This window comes from Fundulus heteroclitus, chromosome 1 (genome assembly GCF_011125445.2).
Source record: "Fundulus heteroclitus isolate FHET01 chromosome 1, MU-UCD_Fhet_4.1, whole genome shotgun sequence".
Taxonomy (NCBI): Eukaryota; Metazoa; Chordata; class Actinopteri; order Cyprinodontiformes; family Fundulidae; genus Fundulus; species Fundulus heteroclitus.
Window position 1 is genome coordinate 38,995,946 of NC_046361.1, and position 12,108 is coordinate 39,008,053.

Below are 12,108 nucleotides of genomic sequence, written 5' to 3' on the forward strand. Positions count from 1 at the left end.
TACAAATCTATTTAGAAAGCTCTCTTACCCCATAGTTATTCTGTACATTAGCACCTAGTTAGCACTATGCTAGCTGAGTTTGACAGTGTTAACAGTTTGGTTTGAAACTGATGTGTCATATACTACGCTTTGCCAAAAGTAGTATACTTGAAGGTAATTTTATTAAGTATACTTTAGTATAAGTATAAGCTTAAGTCTTAGTAGAAGTCTTCTGTTGATACTTTTCACTATAAGTCAAAGAGATATAGTTTATAAAAAGTAACCTTCAAGTTTACTGCCTTATTTTAAATATGCAATAAGTTTACTCTTAGTACACTTGAATAAACTAATTTTTTTGCTAAGCGTCTGTACTCAGGAAATAATAAATTTGTGGTTTAAATGTCTGATTTAAATCCAGTATGACTTTGGTTATGTGTTCATATGATTTACTGTGAAGGTCTACATTTGTGGTTTGAATTTGTGTTTATTGAGATTTATTGAAAACTAAAGATTGATGACATGTGTGACATCACTGGGCAATAAACAATCACTACAACCAGAACTGGTTTATATTATTCAGAAAGTATCTTAGGACTGTCGTCGGACAAAGTGATGTCGGTTTGACTACGGTTATTTTTTGTTGGAATGTGTGACAGATCTTAAATACAGGGATGAATTTTTATAAATAGATGGCAGACAAGAACTAATGAAAACTTTAGCTTCATAAAGTTTGCAATTGAGTTCTTGCTCATCTTTTACTGCTTTCCAAAAGTCTTCCTTACAAACTAACAGGACTGGATTGTTTTTAATCATTCTAAATCCCTGTCTCTCATCTCCAGATATATCCACACCCTCTACCTGGGCATCCAGAGCGTATGGCACAGCAACGCGCCCCGTCGTCACTTCAAGTGGAGGCTGATGTTCGAGAGCGCAGACATTACCATGCTTCGCCTGCTGGAGGCCTTCCTGAAGTCTGCGCCGCAGCTCGTCCTGCAGCTGAGCATCATGATTCACCAAAACGGCGTCCTGCCGCCACAAGGTCAGAGAGGCCCTGAGTCTCCTTCACGCGCTGTGAACCTTTCATGGAAAGGATCGTTATTTTCAGGGGGAAAATTATGAAAAACTAAAATTCTGTAAATTAATTTTTAGTGAACACTCATTTTTTATGTATACATCATTTAAATCTGTAATTTGGCTTAGTTATCATAACATTATTGCTACAATTAAAACACAGTGTTGCCTTGTAGCTAAAATTAACCATTTTTAGCTCCGCATTGTTGTAAGCCAAGCTTCATTCTCCAGGAATCCCATTTGCTAGATTTGTACACCTGATTAAATTGGCCCTGCTCAGTATTTGACCCCACCAACAACTCACACTGTCCCACCTGTGGACAACACATGCACAGTAAAGCCTTTTAAGGCAATAACATGGCTGAGTACTTATTTACACGGTAAAATGACAACAACTGCATTTTTTTAGGGTAAATCTCTAAACGGTGTTTGTGCAGGATGTCTGCAGTCTGCAGAGATGTTAGCAGCCTTTTTCCAGACCCAACACCTGTACAAGTCTTGAATGGAGGGAAGGTCAGCCCAGACGATTTTCTCCGTGGGCCTTATTGTTCTTGGGGATCTGGACCTCTCCTGTTTGGTTGATGAGCCAAATAACACAGTGATGGACAACTCCTTAAACTCCTGAATGGGCTCTGCTTTGCAATTTCCTCAAGGCCTTTTTTCCACCACACTGTTTCTTTCCACTCTGCTCTTGGTTAACACACCAGGTTCTTTAGCAATTGTCTTTGGTGGTTTACCCTCCTTGTAGAGGTTGTCAGTGAACAACGTGACCATAAGATGACATTTTGTATAAAGAAAAATGATTGATGACCAGGACTTGGGGCTTTCATTGGCAGAAAGCAATAATCATCAAAATTAACAGAAATAAACACTTGAAATATGTCAATCGGTGTGTGCTGACAACATAAACTCTAGAATCTTCATTGCAATGGTTTTCACCTGATAAACTGTGATGTTTAAAGGTGCATGTCTGCGCACACTGAAAGCAGATATCGGTAGGAGAGTCTTTGCTTTATTCATGCCACTCTTACAAGGAGCAGATTGGTCTTTGATGAATAAAACAAAACAACGCCAACTCCTTTCTCCGGCTTCACACTCGCACACCTGGCGGCGCCAGCAGAAGGCAACCACCAGAAACGTAAGGGTGACACTCATAAAACCTACAAAAAAATGCATGTAGAAATACACATAGACATGCACGCCCACGTTTCTGTACACAGAGAAACGTTAAAGACTAATTCTTGGATGCAGGGTAGTCCACCTTGAAGGGGACATTTTGTGCTTTTCAGTCCTTCCTTTTCACATTGAAATCATTCAGTTGGAATCTTAAGTGGAACTGCGATGCGTTGGTCTGAATTCCTTGTTAATTTATCCCCATATTCCCTCTTTTTACCCCTGTTCTGGTTCGTTTGAGAGCAACTCGTTTTGGTGATGTCTCTTTAAGTCCAGAGGAGGCAGTTCACACCCTGCCCTCTTTCCAGTTCCCCTCCATGTCCCCTCCAGGTCTTAGGGTGTTTCCCTCTACCCCGTTCAACCATTTTTGTTATATGCTGGGGGACGGTGCAACAAACAACCAACATTTTGACTTAAGCTTCCCTATAGCTTCGCCTTTCTTCAGCTTAGACTACAAAATCGAAATAAAAATGGCAGATATGCAAAGTCAGTATGCCGGACCTCCATGATCATAATGAAACTAATCTGGAGAAGGCCGAGAGGGACATTTAGAAAGAGCTAAAATATACAAGCCGTTTTGAGTTATTTCACAATTTTGTGTTTGATTCATAATTCTATTCACTTTTGGATCATAGTTTTTATGTCTTCACTGTGTATCTGCAATGTGGAAAGTTACAGAAAAATAAGGAACAGCCAAAGAATGACAATGGTGAGTCCAAACTTTTGACTGGTAGTGTAATTGTTCAAAGAACACAACAGAAAACAGAGAAAACTCAACAGCTTGAAAAATATGTCCCAAAACATGAATATTTCTGTGCAGCTCCTGGACATTGCCTGAAATCATTGCAGGAAAGCCAAAATATCACAACTCCTGCTCAATAATATTTAATTAATTCTACTTATATTGATTTCATTTCATTTTGAATCACAGACTTAAACAAAAACAGCTACTATGTGTCAAATTTGGTAGTTTCTAACCGCTAATTGCACAGAATATCATAACTTTACATAATTTTACCGTATATACCTTTTTATACCTTTCTACTCTTTTCATGTTAACACAACTGTAATGAGCTATTTTAGCTAGTTAATTAGTTGGGCTGTCTGCAGTCTGCAGCAACTTTAAAACAGTGTGACTTGAAAAGGCTGAAGGGGGGAGCACCTTTTGTTTCCAAACTATGACTTTTTCTGTTTATTGTGACTGGAAATATATCAAAACAGACCAATTTGTCTTACCTTTAAGAGAGAAAAAGGGTAGCACCTTTCTTTAAGGCAGCTGACTTTCTGTGTGCAGCTACAAGTACGGGATGGGCAGTGCTACAATCCTCCATAAAACTGAAGAAAACATAGTTATTCCTTCTTAAACTGAGGGAAAAGTGTGACATAACATTCTAGCAGTTTGAAAATTTACATTTTTCTACACCTTCACACTAGTTATCTGCTAATGCCTCTGACTTGGTAACATATACAAATTGAAATGTATGTTTATGCTGTGAAAGAAAGAAAACTATTCGTCTTTAACTGAGTATTTACAAGTAATTAATTGAAGTTAAATTCACAGAAACTATTTGTGATTAATACAAATCCAACTTAAATCTAATTGCATAAACATTTTAGGAAAAACAAAAGAAACAACTATGCTCCACCAACTGTTTTATTTTTCATGCAACTTTATGTGTATTAGAGCCTCTTAAATGGCAGAGATCTACACACCCGGAAGATAAACCTTGTGCCCACTGACCATAAGAGCTTTGCATGGATAGTGACATGCCTGGCTGACAGTGGAGTAAATCAGCCCAGCTCTGTGTTTCTCCAGGAAAGGCAGTAAATGTGCTCTGACAGTCACTTGAAGCGCACTCGGCTTCCTCTGATAACATTTCTGCATGCAGCTCTGCCAAACACGCTCCTACTGTCTGTGGTGGTCCGAAACCACCGTGGTCCTGCTCAGATGGAACTGAGCATTGCTGGTCGCCGGGTCTGTAGTTCCCAGTGTTGCCTTCACAGATGACACAAACGCTCTCAAGTTCAGCTTAATGGGGGGGGAAACATGGATGATTAACAAAAATACTAATATTATTGTGAAAATGATAACAAATATTTGTCTAAATTTGGCTAAAATACACATTATAGATTTAAGATGATAAATACTGGCAAATTGTTCTTTATTCTTTGATTTAATCAGAACTACATTATGTGCAATGCCGTTCATCGTCACATGCAGTAATGACGCGGTAAACAAATCCCACTACTCAGGAGTTTATCTTCAGACACTCCCGTTATATAAAATAAAGCCCCCCGTCCCCGAACCGCTAAGCTAACCGCTAAGCTAACCGGATACATAAATACTAGAAGTCAGCAGTCAGCAAGCAGAAACTCTGACGGATCCAGCACGGACACTGGCATTATGGGAGCGCGTCAGAATGATCGGCATGTTGGATAACCAGTAGATAAGGTGATTCCTCCAGAACTTGAGGGACCGAGGGGGTGAGAACAGGAACAAAACTCTGACCAATCCCTGCTCTTCGGACCGAACGGCAGTGATTGGTCAGAGTTTTACAGGCCTGCGCCTCCCACAGAAAACAATTTTAACCTTCTTTTTGTGAATACATCATGTATTGACTACATTCAGGACCATTTTACCCAGTATTACAAAAAGTGTTTCTGAACAGGATTACCAACTATAGCTCTAAGCAAAATAACGCGGTGCTTGAAAAATTTTTTTGTTTTGTTTTCTCGGTGGGAATTGTGGCTAATTTCAGATAAGCTAACTTGATTAACACACATATTTAATGTGTTAAACGGGGCTCTAGGCAGCTCGTGATGGGCCTCAAAGTTTCACCTGCAAGCTGGGAAAGTCCCAACTGACCGTGCAAAATAGAGGCGCTTTGAGAAGAAAATGTATGAGTCAACGTTGGGCTTTCAAAAGAGGCAAGGTGAAAAAAAAATCAATGCTACAGAGTAATCTCTGTTTGGTTAAGTTTGGTACACACAACTTCAGTGATGGCTGGTGGTGATAATTGTAGGGTGGGCTGACAGATAATTATTTATACGTGATAAATGCTGCAGACTGGATTCCAACAACAGAAGCATGCCACTAGAAATAAAGAAAATCTGCTATAAGTGGACATGTCTTTTTTCAGTGCAAATACAACTGCTAAAAAGCCGCCAAAACATACCAAAAAACCAAGCTTACACAAAATCTCTGTCTGTCGGCCAACGTAATTCACCGGCATAAGGGGCTTCAGCGATAAATGTTTTAGAACGACAACTCCTTGTTGTGTCCATTCTGTGTTTCCTCCATACACCAAACATGCAGAACTAAAAACAGATTTCCTAGCTATACCTGCCATTTGCCACACCTTTCACTAAAACCAAGTAACAGAAAAACTATGTGCCCCCAACCTCTTCATCTCCAGTTTTTCCTCAGAAGACATTAAGGTAACGGGTGAGAAAAATAAATAATTCACCTTGTTTATGTTAATCTTGCTCGCCATCGTACCTACATCAAGCCACACCCACACAGACTCGCGATCGAGGTACGTTATTATGCGTCCGCTTTCAGTGAGTAAATTGTGGGCTTGGGCTGACCCTGGGCTAACCAAAATTAGCCCCAATGAGCTGCAAACCGAGGGGGCGTGGCCAGACATCTGTCAATCATTCTGAACCAAGGAAGAGTGAGCAGGGCTGTGAAAAATTATCCCTATGGAAAGAGGCTGGGATTTTCCCAAGACTGTTTGTAAATTTGACCGAAAGTGATAGCCTATACTTTTAATTTGTGTTTATTAGGTATTTTTTTTAATTATTGTAAACAGCACGGAGGGCTTCGCCCTACTAGCATATTCATACCAGCTGTCCCTGGACAACTCCACACCTATGTATCAGCTGAAAATGCAGTCTTAACTGCTCATCCAATTTTATTTATTTTCCCGTCCTGACATTAACATTAATCTGCATCAGATCTTAGCCAGAATTCAATAACTAAATAGGTATTTTGCTGTTACCTCACCATAATCTTTCTTCTTATTTTTTCCTCTCGCTGCCTGTTCCACTAGGCCTCTCGGCTTCAGCATCTCTGGTTTCGATGGCCTGGGTGATCGCGTCCTACCAGAAGGTTCTCCGGGACTCGCGCGATGACAAGCTGCCCATGTCCTACAAGGCCGTGATCGCCCAGATGTTGTGGCACTTCTTCACTATCGGAGCAAGGACCGTAGCTTTCGCCCTCTTTGCCTCTGTCTTCCAGCTCTACTTTGGCATATTCATCGTCAGCCACTGGTTTGTAATATTTGATCAAACTCCAAACATTTGCCTCCAGACAGGGGTGCACCCTTTAAGATAACAATGCGTACCTGTGTTTGTGGTTTATAGCAGTAAAACAAATCCATTAAAAACAACCTCTGCAGTCGTGCACATCCATGCATACTGGAAGAGTTGCAGCATTTTGCTAAATTATTCATGCTGTCAACAGCTTTATAAATCCAGATCTGGAAAACATTTGCACAATAGATCAAGCTTAATCAGATTGGATGGAGAATGTCTTAGTTTTCAAGTCCAAAAACTCTGAGTAGCTTTGACTCTGGACTTTGACTAGGCCATTCCATTGCAGCTAGGGCAGTAGGTTAAGGTCTGTGGGTCTCAAGCTTTTTGCCGTCTCTAACAGGTTTTCTTCCAAGATTGCTGTAAATTTAGCTCCAGACAATTTCTCATGATGACTTCTTAGCTTCCTTGTCCCGACTGAAGACAAGCATCCCCACGGCACGGTGCAGCCTCCACCATGTCCCACCATGTTTGTGGTGATTTTAGGCCGACATGTTAGTTTTTTCATCACACAACATTTTGAAAGCAGGCCATGAAGTTTGTTTCTGGTCTCATTAGATCAGACGACCTTTTTCCACAAGTTTGCTGTCCCGCCTGCATGGCTTGCAGCATACTCCACACAGGACTTATTCTGACTTTCTTTTGATAATGGCTCGTGCCACTCTTCCATATCTGTGAGATGTCTAAACTTGGGATATTGTTTTAGAACCTAATTCAGCTTTAAATCTCTCCTAACATTCACAAGGCCTTTTGCTGACTAATGTTCTATAGAAAAGCTCTGAGCTCTTCACAGAAAAGGTCATTTATAGTGAGATTGAATGAATTATCTTTGTAAATTAGGTGACTTTTTTTGCAAGGCCGCACAGACAGAACTTAATTATCTAGTTATGGCCGAATGGTCGGTACAATCTTCAAAGATTTTATAACTTTGTTGTTTTCATGTGAATATGCTTCATAAGGGTTTACAACAGCTTCATTTTTCTAAGCAACAGACCAGGATTCCTCAGTCCCAGTCGGATGATTACTTGTGACTGTACCTGTGTTGCTGTTTTCTTTAGGTGTGTGATGACCTTCTGGATTATCCAGGGTGAGACTGACTTCTGCATGTCCAAGTGGGAAGAAATCATCTACAACATGGTTGTGGGCATCATCTACATCTTCTGCTGGTTCAACGTCAAGGAAGGGCCCAGTCGCCTGCGTATGGCTCTGTATTACTCTGTGACACTGGCTGAGAATGTGGCCCTCACCGCTGCCTGGTATACCTACCGGGGCCCCCAAACTAGCGACTCATCCGCCCTGATAGTGGTGTGCCTGGTGGCCTGCAGCTTCGCCCTGGGAACCTTCTTCATGTTGGTGTACTACTGCTGGCTACACCCAGACGGGCCCGTTCTGGGCTCCCAGTGGGGAGGATGTGTAGATGAGGGTGTCGTAGGCACAGGAGGGATGGTGGGAGTTATTGACGCTTGCCTTACTCCATCCCAAGGGTCCCAAACGGATATGGTCATTACCAGTCCTCCGCGGACTTTGCCCAGGACTAAAGATAAAGACACAGGGGAGCCAGTTCCTGGGGAGCGGGACAGAGACAAGGACAGCTGCCTGCCTGTCTTCCAGGTACGCCCCTCCCCTTCCTCCTCTCCCGCCCTGCTTCACAGGACCTCCTCCACATCCCGTGCACAAGAGGGTCCTGTGATCAGGATCGACCTCCCCAGAAAGCGATACCCGGCCTGGGACGCACACTTTATCGACCGGCGCCTCCGCAAGACCATCCTCCTTCTGGAGACCACATCGGCCATCAGTCCACGGATACAGTACAGGAGCAGCTTGATGGGCAGCAAAGAGGTGTTGGAATATGAGACAACCGTTTAGGCCAGCAGGGGCTTTTAAACCACAAAGTACTGTCTGGGACCAAGGCTCACCCAGGAATCGGTCTTCAACCCAGGAACACCTGTGCCGGGCGTTGGATGAGAAGAAGACAGTGTCACGTGACTCATATCGAAAAGAGGTTGTCAAACTGCGATTGTAAAACGTTGACCTCAATGTGGGACCAAAGCTGCTGAAGAACATGCAGCAGGAATCACCTGTGGGGAGTTGATGGAGTAACACTGAACCACAATTGTCTCCATTGTAGTTTCTAACAGTTTCAGCAAGAGGAACTTACACCCGGGGACCAATAAGTGTTAGATTTTGTTTCAACTTGGATGGGGAGAACAACAAGGACACCAGAGACAAAAAAGCTTGAGATAATAAAAAAAATATAAAAAACTGTCTGCCACATGAACTTTATCCTCGGGCCACAGAGATGGAGGAGAAAAGTGTGAAATGTTGAAGATCCAGATTGTCAGAGTGTGCATGGGACATGCAATGGTTTTGGTTTGGGCAGATCACAACACCATCGTACAGAGAGTTCCACAGCCTCTGTGATTTGGCATTCAAAGATGCTGAGCCATTGTCTGCAACCAGATTCATCCCAGGTTTAGCCAAGATAAACAGACACCTCTTACCTCCAAATTACCAATTAATCACTTTGGCATGCACTAGAGAGACAGTGACTTGCAAGAACAAACGCAGACGAGCCAGAGTCGATTTGTTGCTAGGGTCGCTTTCTTCTTTCCATCCCATCATGTCCCCGAAACATTGCATGTGCCTCACAAATCTTTGGCAGTTGTGCTCCTTAAAACGTTTCGTCAGTGGCGTCTAAAAGGAAAACGCAGTCGTTTACGCTGCGATTCCCAGCAGAGCGTTGGCTTTCGTCTGAGGAAGGATCTCAACTCAGCGTAAGCTCGGATGGTTCATGAAACGTGGGCCTGCAATACAACTGATACCGATTCATCCGTCCATTCGTGCCACAATTGCAGCCATAGCACAAGTCTCGCTGTTTACATCCTAGCTGCACTGTCTACCCCCAACCCATTGGACTTGTTTGGAAAGCTGGACGAGGATCTGATAAATGGATGTACGTGAACAGCTTCTCCAATAGCTACCAACATATGGCATGCTGTAAATTGCCAGAAACAGGTCTGTGATGTACAGTTGAATAAATGCAGATGTCCAATACTGTATAAGATGTTAAAATAAGCTGTAGTTAGGTGATGAATGCATTTTGTGAGTAAGGAAGCTTCATTTACTCGTAAGAGTCTAAATGTTGTCCAAAGTGGTTCACTTTTTTCTAAAAAGTCATAATATGTAGTAAATGAAAGATATCATGACCTATTTCAGTATGGTTTCTAAGGGTTTGAGTTTGAGGGCAAAAACCTAAAAAAAAAGAAATATAACATCTGTTTAAAGTTAACTGTCAAAGACGCAGAGTACGGAAACGTTTTCTGCAAACCAACTAGTTGCAATAGTTGATGTCTTTTGTAACAAACAGGATATACCCGCCGCAGCCGTCTAAGTCCTTTTCTTGGTTTGGGTTTCTGTGGAGGGCCTTCGTGTTTTCAGATTCATAAGTTTCTGTCTCCCCCTCCTGGCAGAGAGAGCAGCAATTGTATAAACAATTCAGGGTCCTTAGAGCATGTATCATAGGTGAATCAACACTTATAACGCAGTTGAGAAAGTTGTTCAGAGTTAAATAACACTGCTGGCTCTAGTAGTTTTTAATTTTAAAAATATGCTTTTTTGACAAAAATCGGTTTGTGTTTGTGCTCCTTAGTTAAGTCCAATTTCAAGCTCTGAAATACAGAATACTGTCAGGTTTTAATGCATTTCCTTTCAGGTTGTAAAAAGGCAAACATTCTGCCAGATTAACGGATTTTAAATTGTTACAGCCCAACAGGTGATGCTGAGAGGCTGCATCCATTTATTATATACAGGCTTGGATTGGGATTGTATGTAGGAACTCATCTTTCGCAGAGTGTATGATTTTGTTTTTCCTTTCGAGCTTTAAAAAAATGTTTCCTAGATGCCTTCTAGTTTGCAGTAGCCTACTTTGTCGCGATTAGGCATGGGCCAGTATGAGATATTCACAGTATCATAACTTTGAGTTAAAATGCCTGAGTAGAAATTGATTTATTTTGTTTTAATTTAAAACAGAAACTCAACAATTGTTCCTATTGGTGCAAAAAAGATATCAATCATCATTGGTGTTATAATAATGTTATCTAAAATATTTATTTATTTATATATCACATGTGTGGCTTTAGTTCGGACCGTGGAACAGTGGATAGGAGTCTCTGGTGGGTCAGAGAGGTCTGCTTGTCTGGTCCGTCTGTGTTTTATTTATCTGAAGAAGGCGTATAAGATATTTTATGAGGAAGCTGCAGGAGTATGAGGAGACTGAATTGCTTTTAAGGACTGTCTGGCCCTTTCATACCAAAACCAGGGCTGTGTCTGTCTACTTAGTGCAAAAAAAACGCTTGTTTCCAGTGCAGGTTGGACTCCACCAGGACTGCACCTTGACACCAGCCCTTTCTGTGGAGTTTAAGTGGAGAGGAAGGTGTCTGGTTTGGGAACCTCAGGGTCTTAACTGTGCTTTTTGCAGATTGAGTTTCCCCTGGTCTTCTCTAGCTGTGAACTACAGCTTGTACGTGAGCTATTCACGGTCGGTGTGAAGAGGTCGGGATGAGCAATCCCTCTTAAATCTACATCTGCAGTGTGACTAGACTCACCTTTGGAGATCAGTTTAGGGGCTTTGTTATCCTTAGAGAGCCTGAAGCAGTACTGCTGCTCCTCCACATCAAAAGCATTCAGTTTATGTTCTGATCAGGACGGAGAAACCCGAAAGCACTTCGCACTACATTCAGTAATTCACACATTGACGGCGGTGAGCTATATTGTAGCCACAGCTGCTCTGGGACAGACTGGCGCCAGACAATCGGTGCCACTGAGCCCTCTGACCACCGACAGCAGGCAAAGCATCTGCAAAGCGTCTAGCTCAGTGGTTCTCAAATGTTTTCTGTTGCGCTCCTCTATGAAGAAGGAACATTTTTCAGGCCCTTCCATCCCAACAAAATGGGTCAAAAATGTAACTTTTATCGTTTTCTGTTTTAATGCATTAAAGCTGTCATTCTGAGGATTACCCAGAATCCCTTTTAAAATTTATAACATATATGTGGGTTAATTTATAACATATAACAGTGGTTTCTAACAACTAGAGCTGGGCTCATCAACACGGTGCCCGTGGGCATCAGGTAGCCCCCAGGACCATGAGTGGTGCCCTCAAGCCTTTTCACAAAATAGCAAAACCCTCTGCATTTAAAATGCTATTTTTCTATTTTAGTTTCTCTTCCTTTTTAATCATGCTTGTATTTACATAGATTTAAAAGCATTAAAACATGTTTATATTACATGAAGTTAAGGTGAACTCGGGCTTTTTAGTCAGTGGTCAGTACAGGTAGCCCTTCGTATGAAACAGTACCAATGAAATAGCTCTCAGTTTCAAAAGGGTTGGTGAACCCTGAGCTAGAATATTTCAACATTGCCACACTTTGTTAGCTATATCAAATTAACAACGTAAGCAGCTTTTAGCCTGACTCGTACCTGCAGGCAACATTTATCTAGCTATGAACCTCATACGACAAAAATACTAAGCCATTAATATTAAAGAAGAACTTCAGTTACTTTAAGTTTTCAAAT

At 41.7% G+C, this 12,108-nt stretch overlaps 1 protein-coding gene across 1 annotated transcript in view; it reads left to right on the plus strand.

The window, feature by feature from the left end:
* The window catches only part of xkr7 (XK, Kell blood group complex subunit-related family, member 7), a 62,633-nt gene extending 52,833 nt beyond the window's left edge, over positions 1-9,800 (plus strand). Inside the window, exons 2-4 of the mRNA XM_021319852.2 lie at positions 819-1,018; positions 6,276-6,495; positions 7,596-9,800. Coding sequence (XP_021175527.2) covers positions 819-1,018; positions 6,276-6,495; positions 7,596-8,403 — 1,228 coding nt within the window. The 3' untranslated portion in view covers positions 8,404-9,800. The remainder of the gene's footprint in view (positions 1-818; positions 1,019-6,275; positions 6,496-7,595) is intronic.
* Positions 9,801-12,108: the final 2,308 nt, after the last annotated feature.